At 38.9% G+C, this 16,577-nt stretch overlaps 1 protein-coding gene across 1 annotated transcript in view; it reads left to right on the top strand.

Moving 5' to 3' along the window:
• KIAA1958 (KIAA1958 ortholog) overlaps window positions 1–11,714 on the top strand; it is a 101,486-nt gene extending 89,772 nt beyond the window's left edge. Inside the window, exon 6 of the mRNA XM_054584516.1 lies at window positions 10,692–11,714. Coding sequence (XP_054440491.1) covers window positions 10,692–11,498 — 807 coding nt within the window. The 3' untranslated portion in view covers window positions 11,499–11,714. The remainder of the gene's footprint in view (window positions 1–10,691) is intronic.
• The last annotated feature ends 4,863 nt before the right edge of the window (window positions 11,715–16,577 follow it).

Raw genomic sequence — 16,577 nt, 5'->3', positions numbered from 1 at the left:
TAGAGAACACAGAACGGTAGCTTGCTTTCTGCCAGGAGGAACTTTGAAAGAAGGTAAAATAGGAAGAAAAATGTCACAGTACAAAGCAGAATTTAATAAAAGCTCTGTGAATTTACAGATCAGAAGTGCCACAAAAAAAAAATTTCAGTTGGATAAATTAATTTCAGTTTGGTGACACTAGCAAAGACATTGATATTTAAGCTGGGTTTTTTGGTAGAAAGGTAGAATTTCAGTAGAATTGGGTAAAGACACGAGTGTGAGTGATGTGTAGAAGAGTAAGATTTGGAGGGTTAGACTTGCCTGTAGCAGAGGCTTCGCATATGGAAATGATGTACTTACTATAAAACTAGATTTTGATAACCCTTAAATGCCAAGCTACAATTTTGTGACTATTGGGAAATGGTTGACATTTTGTTTTGCTTTTGTATGTAGGCAACAGGGAAGAGACTGTTGTAATAGGGAGGGTGCTCTGACCGTGCAATCTGCAAGCATCTTAAGGTTCAGGCAAAAGGGAAACCACTGAAGGTGTTTGAATGGGAAGAAACTCAATGAAAGTGGTATTTTAGAGAAATTATTTGAAAGTGATGAGCAAAAATTTACTTAATATCCTTGGTCTTCATTTTCTCCCATTGTAAAATGAGCTCTGAAAATATCTTCCAACTTGAAATGTTTGGGATTTGCATGTAGAAAGAAAAATTCTTGGACATGTAGAGACAGAAAACAAAGATGTTGTATTTTGATTTGGATATACTGAATGTAAACCACACAGATGTCCAAACGGACATGTCCGGTAAGCAGCTGGGAATGTGGGATTTTACACACGGGGGGAATGTTAAGTCTAGAAATACCGATTCAGAGGTCGTGCATGTAGAGGTTATAATTGAAACCCAAGGGCCAGTGACATCTCCAATTTTGGGCGATGTGTTTGGGCACCAACGAGAGATGAAATAGGAAATCCAGGTTTCTGCTTCTGACAGCATGGTGCACTAGACACAGCAGGGGGCATCGCTGCTGTGCTTGCAGAAAAGCAGGGAGCCATCACAGGGCCAAACCAAAAGACAGCTGAGCTGGAGTGGGCAGCAGTCAGCCCACCTGAAAGTCAGGGCTCTACCCGAGGGCACATGTTGACAACACTATTAAGGGAGAGAGGAGACAGGTAGGTGCACTGAAGAATCCTTGATTGAGGAGCGGTCCCTGAAAGGGGCTTAAGAAGTTCTAGATGAGCAGCACACCCTAGCTCCTCACAGTTACATTGTAATAATCTTTGAAGGGAAACATTCCTTTAAATGTAGCTGCTCAGGTTTTTGCAGATTAAAAATCAACTAGATATGGGTCTATTTTTTAAAAAAATCACAAGCCACTCAGGGAAATAAATGACCATGAATGAGAATGACCGGAAACAAACAACAGATTTAGACACCCAGGACTTTAGATAGTAGGTTATCCATGAAGGATGTATGAAATGAAAAGAATTACAGTTGACCCTTGAACAATGTGGGGGTTGGAGTGCTGACCCCTTCACAGTCAAAAATCTGCATCTAACTTAAGTCAGCCCTTCCGCACATGGGGGTTCCCAGCTGTGGATCAAAAATACCACATAAAAACGTACCAGCGATAGTATACTGATCAAAATGATCTGGCAGATCTGAAGACAAGGAGAAATTTCCACTTGTGGTCATAAGGGACTGAAAAGATGCAGAATTATCCTTCTCCTGTAACAACTAGAACACTGGACAGCTCTTTTCCAAGAGGACGAGAAACACAGGGCTTGGTCCCTAAGACGAGGCACCAAGGGAGGCAGGTGCTGCCTCTCTCTGGTTGTCTGCCTCGAGGCAGTTTCTGCAGTGAAGCCAGGGGCACCAGAACAGAGACTGTGAATCCTGCTGAGTTAAGAGGAGCCCAAGATCAGGGTTCGAGGAAGCCAAGGACAAAAGAACACTGGAAAGGAGTCCCAACATTCATTGAAAAAAAATATGACAAATCCAGTATTGAATGATGTAAAATCCACAGTTTGATTGGCTAGCATCCAATCAAACATTACTCTTCATCGGAAAAAGTGGGAACGTGGGACCCACATCCAGGAGAAAAATCAGTTAGGTCTTTCCCTTCTAGCCAATTTGGAGAGCTAGGTTTATTCTCCTGCCTGAAACAATCAAAATAGAGACAAATAATAGAAACAGTGTTTTGCAAGATACTGTATAACATGCAAAGAAGGAGAGTGATCTCTGAGAGACAGAGAACAAGGCGAGCTGGACGAGGGGCCAGCCGGCCTCCTTGAGAGAGTCCTGGGGCTGCCGTGCAGGGAGGGACGATGCCAGCAGAGCCGGCCGGATTCTGAGCTGAGCAGATGGAGCTGAGAGTCCAGAGAGACCAAGGTAGTTAGAATTGTCACGACTAGAGTATTCAAAAGTAGAGACCTACGAAGAGAGAGAACCTGAGAAAACTGAAGACAGTTCCCCAAGTATTAAGCTGAGTACTGATCAACATCTGCATGTGAGGAAAAGACCTGAGGCTGGCAAAAATCACCTGAAAGATTTAGCAGTAGCAGTACCCAGAACTCACATGGAACTGGAAATAATAATACCTGTTCCCATCAGCCAGACTAGAAACACCTCAGGAGTCATGGGGACGAGTACTCAGAAAGGTCCTGCATCAGATGTGAGGAATAATTAACCCTACACTGAGCTCTGCTCTAATCCCACTCAACAAATCTTAAAGGCAAGACCCAGGTACATGAAAAGGTGCTAAACATCAGTAATCATTGGGGAAATGCAATTTAAAACCACAATGAGATATCACCTCATATCTGTTAAAATGTCTAGTCTCAGAAAGATAAGAAATAACAAGTGTTGGCAAGGATGTGGAGAACAGGGTACCCTTGTGCAATGTAAATAGGTACTGGCACTATGGAAAATAGTATGGAGGTTACTCAAAAAATTAAAAATAGAACCCCATACAGTCCAGCAATTTCACTTCTGGGCATTTATATGAAGAAAACAAAAATGCTAAGTTGAAAAGATATATGTACCTACTCCCATGTACATTGCTGCATTATTTACAATAGCCAAGACACAGAACCAACATAAGTGTTCATAGATGGATGAGTGGATAAAGAAATTTTTATGTGTATATTTAATATACAAGATCTGTCCAGAGGTATCCAGCCATGTAATATGAAAAATACAGACATTTATTGAAGGAGATACCAGAAACATTGTGTTTGGGACAATGATGCCTCAGTCCCCTTCAAAGTAGGCACCTTGCAACCTCATACAGTTCTCCCAGTCGCCATCAGCTGCCTGGTCATATTTTCCCAAATCTCGTCGACAGTCTGAAATCTCTTCCCTTTCAAAGGTGATTTTAGTTTTGAGAAAAGCCAGAAGTCACAGTGCACCAAATCTGAGCTGTAGTGAGGCTGAGTCACCTGGGTGATTTGATGTTTTGCTGAGAAACTCTTTGCAAGACATAGTGCACGAGCAGACCACATTGCTTCTTGATGAAGTGCCAATCACCAGTTGCCCATAGCTGCGGCCTTCTGAATCATCCAAATAGTTTCCATGGACTAATGTTCAAGCCTAATGCAACATGTGATGCAGATTCATTGCTCTACTTGCTCAGTCATTTTGAATGCGATGACCACACAGTGTACATGCCCACTCAGTGGCATCTACTATCCCCCCACTGACTAGTACAGTGAAGCTGTCATTGTTCACACATGTTCATTCCAGTCCACTCTCCTTGGCTGCCAGGTTACGTAGCTGTCTCGCAAACCATTCTCTTTATATTAACAGTGGCTGGACTTTTTCCAGACAGACCTCGTCATATATATGTGTGTGTGTGCGTATTTCGTAATTATATATACAATGGAATGTATATATACCATAGAATACTATTTGGCCATAAAAAATGAAATCTTGCTATTTGCAACAACATAGATGGACTTTGAAGGCATTATGCAAAGTGACATAAATCAGAGTAAGAAAAACATTTCATATGATCTCATGTGTAAGTGAATCTTTAAAAAAAAATAGTACAGATGACAGTTCGGTAGTTGCTAGAGGTGAGGGAGTAGGTGAGAAAATATTTTTCTCATCAGAAGAAAAATATTTTTAACTATATATGGTGGTGGATGTTAGCTAGACTTATTGTGATGCTCTTTTGTAATATATACAAATATCAAATTATCTTGCACAGCTAAAACTAATATAGTGCATGCCATCCCAAAAGTTACATACCAATTTTTTTAAAGTAAAAAAAGACCCAAATAAATCAAACAGTTTTCAAGTAACTGTGTCCCAGAACAAGGCTTAAGAATGGTTTATACTAATATAAAAATATCCAGAACCCAAGAAATAAAATTCACAATGTCTGGCAACTAAACAAAAAATCATCAGACATGCAGAGAAGCAAGAAAATATATTTCTTAAAGAATGAGTCAATCAGAACCAACCCAAAACTGACGCGGAGTTGAGAATTAGCAGACAAGAACATTGAAGAGTTATTATAAAGAAGATAAACATATGGCCAGTGAGCACATGAAAAGATGCTCAACTTCACTAGACATCAGGGAAATACAAATCAAAACTGCATGAGATTTCACTTCATATCCAGTAGGAAGAAGGAATAGTGTACAAAAAGACAGCAGATAATAACAAGTGTTGATGAGGATGCAGAGAAAGTGGAATCCTCATACAATTCTGATGGTAAAGTAAAAAATGATGCAGCCTTTTTTGGAAGCAGTCTGGCAGTTCCCCAAAAGTTAAATATAGGGTTACTCTATCACCCAGCAATTTGTTTCTTAGGCATGTACCCCAAATGTGAAAAATATATACCTGTACAAAAACTTGTCCACAAATACTCATTGTAGCAGTATTTACAATAGCCATAATGTAGAAACAACCCAAAGATCAGATGAATGAATAAACAAAGTATGGCATATCCATACAATGGAACATTATTTGGCAATAAAAAGAAATGAAGAATTACATGCTACAACATGGATGAACCTTGAAAATGTTCTGCCAAGTGAACTAAGTGAAATACAAAAAGGATGAATATGTGTGATTCCATTTATGTAAGGCACTTAGAATAGGAAAGTTCGTAGAGACAGAAAGTAGAATAGAGGTTACCAGGAGCTGGAGGGAGAAGGAAATGTGGGGTTATTGCTTAATGAGTACAGTTTCTGTTTGGAATAACTTTTTTAAGTGTTATGGAAATTAATAGTGTTGATGGTTTATACAACATTGTGAATGTACTTAATGCCACTGAATTGCACACTTATAAATGGTTAAGATGGTAAATCTTATATACTCATATATACCAAATGTATTTTATGACTAAAAAATCAATAAAATGTAACTTTCACATTTATCAATAATTTTAAAATTCAACTATTCTCACAGACCCCAGCATCATTTCTCCATCCTTATGAACCTTAACATTTTCTAGACCAGAGGTCAGTGAAGTCACTATGAAGATATCTGTTACTGGGAACCTTTACATTTTCATGCAGGAATCCATGAAAAGAGCCTCATTTCTCCAAACCCTCCCTGGCTTAGAAAGCACACATCTCAGGGGATGAAAATCTTCAGTAGTATGTACCTTATCACCATGTCTAGGGACTAGTATTAGTTTTCCTGTATTATCCAGAGAAATACTGGGCGAGGAAGAAGATATATTTCAATATTCTGTAATCTGCCTACATGGTCCACTCCCATATTTTCAAGAAAGAGGCCAATATCTTGGAGAATTAGCCAATATTTAGTTAAAAGGAGGAATTAAGGCATTTGATGCCCATATTCTTTTATCTCACTTTCTTGGTCTCCATGCAAGATCTTTAGTCTAGAATTATCTTTAAATATAGATATAGCTGACAGCAGACAAGGTAGGTAACAGCTCTTGTTTATTTAAGGAAGAAAGCAAGGAGTCAAATAAGACTTCAACATATAATCTTAATAAGTAGAGTATACACTGGCATTCTAACTCTGTATATATTTAACTTAGTAATTTTTCAACACAAGTAGCAATACCAAAATTGCCATCCCTCACTGATCCATCTTCTTCAAGGTTGCTATCTTACTGACCTCTGTATTTCTTAAATCCACTAAGAAAATAAAGCATCTTGAAATTCAGTACCTTTATGAATCAAGGATAATTTGGTGAAATCATTTTGTTTTTACTTTGCAATGGTTACTTTGAGATTCATTTTATTTTCCTATTAGAGTTCTTGTAGTTCATAAGCATTTCCTCTACTTTGTTCATTGCTGCAGACAAGATTATCACAGAGGGAAGTGTGAGGCAATCCCCTAACAGTACCATTGATTTTACTTGTCTTAAAACTCTTCAAGTTTCAAGGATTGCTGTGTAATTCCAGAATTTTGGAATTTTCTTAACAAGTTAGGTTGTGTTTGTTTTTTTCTTTTTCTTATTTTTCTCTTTTCCCATCTGGAGTCATCAGCCCCATGACCACACCCTCATTTCTCATTGGTCATTTTTACATCAAGGAATCCAAATTTATAACCAATGGTGAATTTTTGAGATGGTAAATCTATTAATCCATTCAGAGTGGCTAACAAAGGAGCATAGTTTCTTACAATGTCTTTATAACAAATTGAAGACTTTGGTGACCTGGAGGGATAATCACCAACCAAAACTCAGTTTGAGAAAACTAAGGAGGTAGCCAATGTGGGCCAGAATGAATGGTTACTTATGTGCAAACAATATGAATTTCATGACTTGACGTTTTTCCAGGAATTGCTTTTGCTGTGATTTTACTTTGAAACTTGTGATATTCTTTGTAAATCAGAAAAATCGTAAGTCATCTTGGTTCTTCTGACACCAAGGTTAATTTATTGATTTTACCCATGTTTATCAATTAGTTCATTGGGCCAGTGATATAGTTCAGACCTTTTGGCATATGATAAAGACCCAGTCATGTATATAGTTCTTGCCTTCAAGGAACTTTCAGTCTACTGCGAGAGACAGACATAAAAGTAGATGAAAGATTGTGCTCTGTGGAGAGGCCATAATAAAGTTTAAGTGCCATGGGATCCCAGCTGAGAGAGCAACTTTGCTTAGGGAAGCTGGACAAGCCTTTATATAGGCAGCAGAATTTGAGCTAGATCTGAAATAAAGAATTGAGGTTTCCCAAATAGAGAAAGCTAGAAGACGAGAGGCATGAAAGGGCATTTGGTTTCTGTGAATGACACAAAGTTCAGGGAGGTTGGAAATAGAGCACAAAGAGAACAGATGGTGAGGCCAGAGAAATAAAGTCTGTACCAGGTGTTTATCACTGCATAATAAACCACCCCAAAACTTAGTGACTTAACGCAACATTTATTTTATTTGTTCATGATTCTATGGGTTGTGCTCAACTGGGTGGCTCTTATGCCGGGCTCAGTTGGCATATACATGTGGGTGCAGTCATCTGGATATTAGATGAAAGACAACTAGCCTCTGCTTTAGGTGTTCCATAGTGTAACAGGGCTTCCTCAGTGGCCTCATTGCACTAAGACAATGAAAGCAGAACTTGTAAGAACCTATAAGACAAAAGCAGATGAAAGCAGAATCTCTTGAGGCCTAGGCTTGGAATTCACACATTGTCATGTGCTCCATTTTATGGGTCAGAGTAGGTCACAACCAGCCCAGATTCCAGGGTTAGGAAAATAGATTCTACCTCTTGATGGAAGGAGCAGCAAAGTCAGGTTGCCAAGGGGCATGAGAACACTGAGAAGGAGGCATTGTTGCAGCTATTTCTGGAAATAATCTACCAGAGTGGAGCCAGATTAAGGAGACTTGCATACAAGGTAAACAGTTTGAAATTTATCCAAAGGGCAACAGGAAGCTGTCAGAAGTTAGTTTGTTGTTGTTGTTGTTGTTGTTTTGTTTTTAAGCACCAAGGTAATAAATACGATTTTCTACTCAGAACCCCTTATATAGGGACCATTTATCTCCTACAGTCCTCATGGTTACTGCAGAAGCCATGTTCATACAGTGGCCCATCTTTCGGTCAGTAGTTTGGATCCGAAGCCAAGATTTACATCACATGTAAATCTTGGAGACTGCTAGGTGGCTGTCTGAGCTACATAAAGAGAACCATTCTGCACAGAGAGGCAGAGATGAGAGACAGAGTCCCGATGGCCTTGGAGTCCACTAACTTTGATATCCCTTTTGCCTAAACTCATTCAAGTTTGGTCTCTTCCTTGCAACCAGACAAGTCCCAACTAATACAAAGAGTGGTTAACACTTGTAAGTAGGGAGTACAGGTGACTACAAAAAAATCTGAAACCAGCTGAGTTAGGGTATCATCATCAACTTATTTTTACTAGTGGATAAGAAAACCATTGCTTTTTATAGTTTGTATATAACTACTCTCCTCTTCCTGATGGATTTTCAGCTAAATCTCTTGGAGTTTCATAGACCAGCAGTCAGACTAGCAGAAAACAATTGTTTTTGCCTTTTTCCTTTCCTGTATACATGCGTGTGTATAATTTCTTTGTCTTGCCTTACCTGGTTGGCTAGAACTTTCAGCACAGTGTTATATAATAACAGTGATATTCAGCATGCTCATCCTAATTCTGACATTTTTAAAATGATTCTAATATTTTCACCTTGGGTATAATTTCTATAGTCCTTGTCTGAATACTCTTCGTCCTAGCAGGAGGATTATTTTTTCCAATTTAAATTTAACTTGAATTTTTAAATATTTGAAATGGAGGTCACATTCTTTAAAAGACTTTTTTAGTATTTATCAAATTCGTATTATTTCTCCTTAATGTATGAATAAGTTGATTATATTAAAATATTTATTGAGATTGAATCATCCTTATACTCCTTGCCTTGACTTGGTATTGCTTTCCTGCAGTCCTGAGTATGATTGTGTGAGAGAGGCAATCCTTGTTGTGTGTGGTACCTTGTTAATTGCTCCATGTGCATATCAGAGCCACATCCTTGTTATATTCAGGGTTCTAATGTGCATACATTTATTTAATATGCTACTGTGCAAAACAAAAAGCACTTTTACTTTACTTAGGGAAGTTTACATTTATATCCATATACTTTGTTTTTTGGTATAATATCTGTCAGATGTAGGTTAGAAAAAATGTAGAACCTTCCCTTTTTCTGTGCTTCAAAATAGTTTAAATACAAAAGAAAAGCTGGGTCGACTCCACAAAGCCATTTCTTTAGGAGTGTTCTGCATCTTTGACAATCATTTCATCCTCTGGTCTCATTTGGGGCTCTTCAGATCTTTTACCTCGTATTGGATCAACTTCGGTAATTTATACTTTGCTAGAAAATTGTTCAGGTTATCTAGATTTTCAAATTAACATGTATAAAGTATATGATATTCTTTCATGTTCATGCTTCATTTTCTCTATCCTAAAAAATAGTCTTTCTCATCCTAATGTTGTTTATGTGTATTTCGTTTCTTCTTTCTCCCTCTTTCTTTCAGACCTCCTACAAGTTTGTCAACTTTATAGGTCTTTTCAAAATGACAAATGTTTGTTTTTATCTTTTTTAATTTATGTATTTTCATTTATTAATTTGTTTCATTTTTATTGATTCACTTTACTATTGTTTAATTTGGCTTACTTTTTCTTTTTAGGTTGATTAATGTTTACTTATTTTCAATAAAGTTTTCTAACCCAGTCCTTCAAGACTGTGATGTTATCAAAATGTTAAATGCAGCATCACTTACATTGTGATATGTAATGTTTTCAGTTTGGTTTATTTTAAATCAATTGTTATTTTCTCTATGACCCAACAGCCACTAGAAAAATAAATGTTACCTGTACAGTTTCTACTTTTAAAACATTTTTTATTGAGACTTTCTTTTGTCCTAAAATGTGTGTTTAGCCTGAACTGACATTGAGCATGTTCTGGTTCTCTCTTTATAGTTCCCCTTGAAAATAAAGCTTGCTTTTCCTCCTACCATACCCAAATAAGGAGCTCTCTTGAATTGTCAGTATAGTCATTAAGTTTTTCATATACATTGAACAAATAATGACATCTATACCCTATGGATCATTAAACCAGAGACATTCCAGGCTTATTCTGACAAATTTGAGTGAAAATTCAAGGATTATTAACTTGCTGCCTCCATGCTAGCGCCATGTTGAGGGCCAGCAGTACCAAATATTACATGCAGATATCAAGAAAATTAATGTTGGAATGATTCAGAGTTTGATAAGTTTAGTTGAGGTATTCTTCAGAGAGGATGTTTGAATTTTATTGAAGGGGAGGAGAGGAAAGGAAAGGATTTGCTAGAAAAGAGAAGAAGGGACTTTCCAAAGAGGAATAGTGAAAGTTATAAATGCCAATAATAATAATAAAAAAAGTGTATATGTATATATATTTCCATGTGTGTGTTCATTACTGTTTACAAGCCCTTTCACATTCCTACTTCAAGCATTATAGAAATCCTTGGAGAAGGTGTTGATTACTATGTCCCATTTTGCAGCTTGGAACTCTGAGGTTTAAAGATATTAAGTGGAGCCAAGTGTGGAACCTAGATCTTCCAGCCTGAAGTTCACTGTTCTTTCCACTGTAACAGGCTAAGGAGTCAACCCTCTAGAGGCCCCAAAATGTCTTGCCAACAGTACAGCCCCTGGTGAGGAGTAGGAGAAGGAAGGAGGGGGTCTGGCTATTTGGGTGTCCTCAAATGTGTAACCTCAGTGTTTGTCTCATTCGAGATCCCTGCAGTGAAGTTGAACGAGCTGCTGGAGAACTTTTATGTCACCGTTAAGAAGAGTGATGGCTCAGACTTCCTGGCCACCTCGCTCCATGCCATTCGCCGAGGCCTGGACCGCATCCTGAAGAACGCAGGTGTGGGCTTTTCCATCACCAGCAGCACCTTCAGTTCTTCCACCAAGAAACTCAAGGAGAAGCTGTGGGTACTGAGTAAGGCAGGGATGTCAGGGGCCCGTTCTCGCAACATCATCTACTTCTCCCTTTCCGACGAGGAGGAGATGTGGCAGGCGGGGTGTCTGGGGGATGACAGCCCCATCACCCTCCTGTCCACCGTGGTCAAGTATAACAGCCAATACCTGAATATGCGGACACTGCAGGAGCATGCCGATCTGATGTACGGTGACATCGAGCTGCTTAAAGACCCACAAAACCAGCCCTATTTTGCCAGAACGGACAGCGTCAAGCGGGAGAGTCGGAGTGGTTCCACTAGAATATGTCACGGGGAAATCTACCATGAGCATTCCAGGGGACACAAACAGTGCCCTTATTGCCTCCTCTACAAGTACATGTACATCCACCGGCCCCCCACCCAAATGGAGGCCAAGTCCCCTTTCTACCTTACCGCCCGGAAGGAGGCCATAGACATGGGCAGCGTGTGGTATGAGGAGCAAAGAATGGGACTTCGGTCTCTTCGGGGAATTGTTCCAAACTTAGCCAAGAAGGTCAAGCTGGAAAACTGTGAGAACTTCACCTTTGTCTCATTTACTCAGGTCTCCAGGAGGCTTAGCTCCCACAGCTGCTGCCAGTGAGCCTTCCTGGGTCCAGGCCACTGCTCTGATGTGGCCGGCGATGACTGTGACTTCATGGCCAGGCTGGTCTCTGTCAGTGTGACCTGCTATTTATTTGACTTCGGGGTTTTTTTAAGCTGAAAGTAGATGAGTCTGAATAATTAGGATGTTTTATCCAAATGTGTGTCACCTTTGTTAAATTATAGACTCTAATTCAGTGTGTAATTGCTACATACACAGGAGCAAGGAAGTTCATTTTATCTAGTGCCTTTTTAGCACAAATTTTCTCAAAAAAAAAAAAAAAGAAAACTTTAATTAGTGATTTTTTTTTTAATCCCAGTAGCCTAGTAGCTTTAGAATGTTTAGAAGACTATATATACCTTATTAAATTATACTCACAAGAAGAACCAGAGAGAGGCAGACACATTAACTATTTCCAGAAGAAAAATTGCACTTGACACTCCTCTTTATATTGTGTTGATGGATAACTTGATTCTGCAGAGCAAGCAGCCTTGCTTGGTGGAAGGTGCCGGAGACTCACTCGGTCACGCTCTCATCGCTGGGAGAAACTTATCTCTGCGTCGGTAGAGGCGATCTTAGGAAAAAAAGATGACTGCGCCAAAAGCTGTTTGTGAGAGCAAGGTTTCCAGTAAACGAGATGGTTTGTACCATGAGGGGATTTCCAGTAGTAAAAGAAAGTGGCTTGGAAAAGCAATCTGTGATCAAATGTGACAGCCTCCTGAAGCAGAAGTGCCTACGTTTTATTTCTCAGCACCATGTGAAAGCTCTTTTCATTTGAACATTTTTTAGGGTTTTTAAAGAATCTGTTCTTTGTGTCATATGGTGGTTCTGTCAGCATGTAGCACTGGATCTGTAAAAGAACTAAAGGTAGTTTTCAGGCGGAGCCAGGCAAACCCAACAAAACAAGCTGCAAAGGAAACAAATCGGAAAATGTGTTTATTAAAGCGCTTTGAAATATTTTTGTCAAAGTATGACTCTTTTAGCTACAGTAGATTTCATCATTTTAGGTTGGCACCAATGTTTGGGACATGATGCCGTAGGCAGCCGACCAGGTAAGCAAGCGCAGCGTTAAGGGCAGAGGCATAAAAATCCAAACGTAATGATAGGTTATCAATGCAGTTTGAAACCATTTCACTCAGGTAAAATCCAACCTGACCACCTGGGACTGAAACATCAGAGTTTTCCAATAACTACTCTGAATGAGAAGTGAGAAAGGAGCCCAAAGAGTGCTAATTAATAGAAATACTTTCTAGGGATCTTTATTTTGTATTTGAGGAAAAACTGCTATAACTTTATACCATTATGTTCCTTGTGTATGCTTTCTAATTCAAAATTAAAATTCCAATATAAGTTGGAATTGTAGGAGTCCTAAAATCAGTCCTATTTCCTTTTCAAAATATTATTTTAGTATTTATTTTAATTAATTGTTTTCAAAAATCATTCACTGGTCACAAATATGTAATACTTCCTTTACCAGAGAAGACTCAACCAATGCTGCCTTAAGGGGTAATGTTGTTCCCTTTTTCAGTTCCTGCACATTTATAATGTTTACTAGTTGATCTTTCCTGAATATAGATTAATTTTGGGATGTCTCCATCTGTATGTAAATAACAGGTAATATTTAAAACTCAGTGTTACGACTTGATAGTACATACTGTTCTATTATGGTTTCCTCTAGTGATTTGGGGGTTTTGATTAAAAGGAGACAGAAAACATTAGGTACGGTTTCCTTTAGTTTAAACATCCAAAGGATATGTTGTTTGTGGAAAACAGATGGTCATTTTTCCTTGTCAGTTCTGCACTTCAACAGAAATAGAACCTGTGTGAACTATTGGGCAGAGACTGCAGCCTGATTAAATAAAATCTCCATTTTTATTTAAATACATTCAAGAAGAAATTGCCACTAGGACTCACTGGGATCTTTTCAGATTTCCAGAGGTTGTAATCTCTCTGTTGACAGTGGCTTTTCATCAGCTGAATAACCATCTCTCATATTTGGTACTTATTACCTTTTGATGTAGTATAAATCCCCAGAGTTCTGAAGTGAGTGATTATAATAAAAAATCAGGAGGTGGAATCTTCAGTGATACCTGATGGAATGAAAGAATTGTCTCTCAGCATCCTAAATGCCGTTTATTACATGCCTCCTTGGGGAGTAGGAATAAGAAAGAAAACACATTTATCAAATGCTGTTTTGGGGACTTTGTCTCTTACGTGTTTGCTCAGAGCTGTGTATGTTTGTATGCACACATACACACTTTACATTTTATACGTGGTAACACGTAGTCACCCTGCTAAAGTGGCAAAGCACCTCTCAGTCTCTGTGGCTGTGCCCATCCTCAGAGGATAGGAGGGGGCGGGGGGACTGGCTCTAAGGCAGTTGCTCTGCCTTCCCAGCCTGCTCTAAACCACACCTACTGGGGATTCCACGATTTTCTACTCTTCTCCTGAGCCAGGAAGAAAGGAGAAGCCCCAAAAAAGGAAGTGGGGGAAGTTAAGAGTGTCTTCTCCACTTACCTTGAGTTGTTTTCTGTTTTTGTTTGTTCGTTTTCACTCAAAAGTGGGAATGAATATCAGGGATTGGCTGGTTCCCCAGGCACAGTGGCCTCTGGCTCTGCGTCAGGACGGATGGTGCTGTAGGCGTTGTGTGGGGGGGCCTGTGGAGTCCTTCGGGGCCGCTGCAGCTTTTGCATCTGCTGTAAAGTGAGCCCTACTACTCGGGACCGCCTCTCTGAATCCATCAGGTCTCCCCTGGGAAGTTTATTCTGCCAGAGATAATAGGGTGTCAGCTTGAACGGTACAATTCAATTAAATATGAAGGGTCTATCTAGCACAGCACTAGGCACATAGTAAGCATGCAATAAATATTAGCTATTTTAGTTACAATTCTTGGTGATAGCAATTAATATTATTCAACTGATCTGCATTGCACCACTTATTTCTTCCATATGGAGATTCTCTTCTTTGAACTGTTGAACTTGAAGAGGCAACCAAACCTTATAAGCTGGCCACATGTATGCCCATCAATTCTACCTCCAACACAGCCAGGACCTGATACCTCAGATATAAGCAAAAATAAGTGAAGAATGGAGAACTGTCAAGAAACTTTATAAGAAAACTCTTCCATTGTTTAGTGTGTTTGCAAAGGGGAATATTATGGAAGAACCTAACCAAAGTTGTGGAAGAAATGGTGGCATTTTCCATGGGTTATACATATGCTGTGTTAATCTGCCCTGACTGATAAATGGTGTGTGAAGAAATGTGGGATTCTGTTACCTTTATTTTTATTTTAATGCAGCCTTATTAAAACATTAAGCACTATACCACTCTCTCAGCATGTTCATAGACAGTCATTGGGAGAATCTGGACAAAATATTCCTCATGGAGAAGCTGAAGCCTCTTCTTAGAAGGATTACTAGCCTGGGACTCCTTCACTACCCACTTGGCAAATTCTGGTCCCCCTTCAAAGCCAAGGATGTACAGTGGGATCACGGGAGGGCATCATCTCCAAAGTGAACAATGTTGCACTTCTGCAGGTCTTCAAAACAAGCAAATAAGTGGGAAGGGGCAAAAGTAGGAAGCCAAATTCCTAATTCCTCAAAGTCATAGAGTGAATCTTCTAAATTAGTGCGTCTCACTGGACTAGAACACTTTCTTTAGGAATAAGTTTTCTTGAATTTTTAAGTTTCATCACTTCTAAAATTATTTTGCTATCTTTAGGCAGCAGAATGTTGATTATTTTTCTGTTCAGGCTAACACTGACCACATGTTACTACTTAAATAAAATAAACAGGAGGTTTATTATGCTTGTCCAACATACATCACTTTGTTGCTTTTATTGGACTCCAGATTGCTGAACAACTTTGAGCCAGTAACCATTTTACTTTAGGCATCAATAAATGCAAAAATGAAGACCTCCAAGAAGAATTACCTCATTTTCTCCACAGGAGCTGCCATTTAGTCTAGGTTAAGGCCCATACATATTTAGAAGATGTTAACCTACAGCCCTAAAGAGAAGAACACATTAAAAGTTTCAAATTCATACATGTCTTTAAGTGCTTTTGCTTTTGGGGTAAATTTTTTATGGTCAGTATTAAAAGAGAAACTTTCAGTCATTTAGGCAGTGGTTTTAGGTAAAAATGTTTATTGTGTCTTCCGTATACATTAACCACCTTAGCAAAAACATGAGTGGAGGGAGAGCTTGGTGGTGACCAAAGGCCAGGCTCCCTGTCTGAGAAAGGAGGCGGTCATGTGGGATGATAAACTAACTCATCTCCCCAAGTTAGATACTCTGTATCCACGTATTCTGACATCACAGGATTTCCCAGAACTCCTTCCAGGGAGGCTGCCCACCCTTCTGGCAAAATTTGTCTCTTATTATCATGATGATTTTGAGTACTTTTAGTATTTACTGTCCAAGAAATCCAGAGAAGTTCCTCATGTTTAGCTGTTGATCTGAATCGGAGGTTTTATACTCAGTTAAAGTGTGTTATTTATCAAACGCAGCTCATATAGAAATTAATAATATCAGGAAATATTTATTAAAGCCTGAAAGGATCACTGGATTATATGTAGGCACATATTGCTTCCATTACTGTTAGTAGCAACATGCCTTTCCCCCACCAATATCCTAAATATTTTATGATCAATACAACTGATTTGATTACTTGGTATTTGTATTGTTACTATTTGTTCAAGTAAGTTCCTAGAAGGTTCAGACTTGACTAACACTATAGTAAGTAGATTTCTTTCAGCTGCTTCATTCTCACATCAGCTCTGTAAGGTAGGTCTAACTCTTCCCATTTTACTTACTGATAAGCCAAGGCTCAGAGAGGCTAAGTAAATTTCCCAAAGTCTCATACGTTAATTAGCTGGAGAACTTATGTTTGAACCCAGGTCTTTTAACTCAAATCCAGTGCTCAAACCGTTAGACAAAACTGCTTTCTTTAGGCCCACTGAAGTCCATTTACTACAGAGATTTTTAAAAAATTAAACATAGTTTGTATTTGTGTGAGAAGTACTTCTTTCCTGAAGCCATACTCTCTCACACCTTATATATACTGTCTTACTATAAATCAG

Source organism: Pteronotus mesoamericanus, unplaced genomic scaffold (genome assembly GCF_021234165.1).
Source record: "Pteronotus mesoamericanus isolate MK-2021 breed Mesoamerican mustached bat unplaced genomic scaffold, CSHL_Meso_final contig_78, whole genome shotgun sequence".
Lineage (NCBI taxonomy): Eukaryota > Metazoa > Chordata > Mammalia > Chiroptera > Mormoopidae > Pteronotus > Pteronotus mesoamericanus.
Note: the sequence above shows the minus strand (reverse complement) of the source record. Positions and strands in the feature narration are given on the sequence as shown.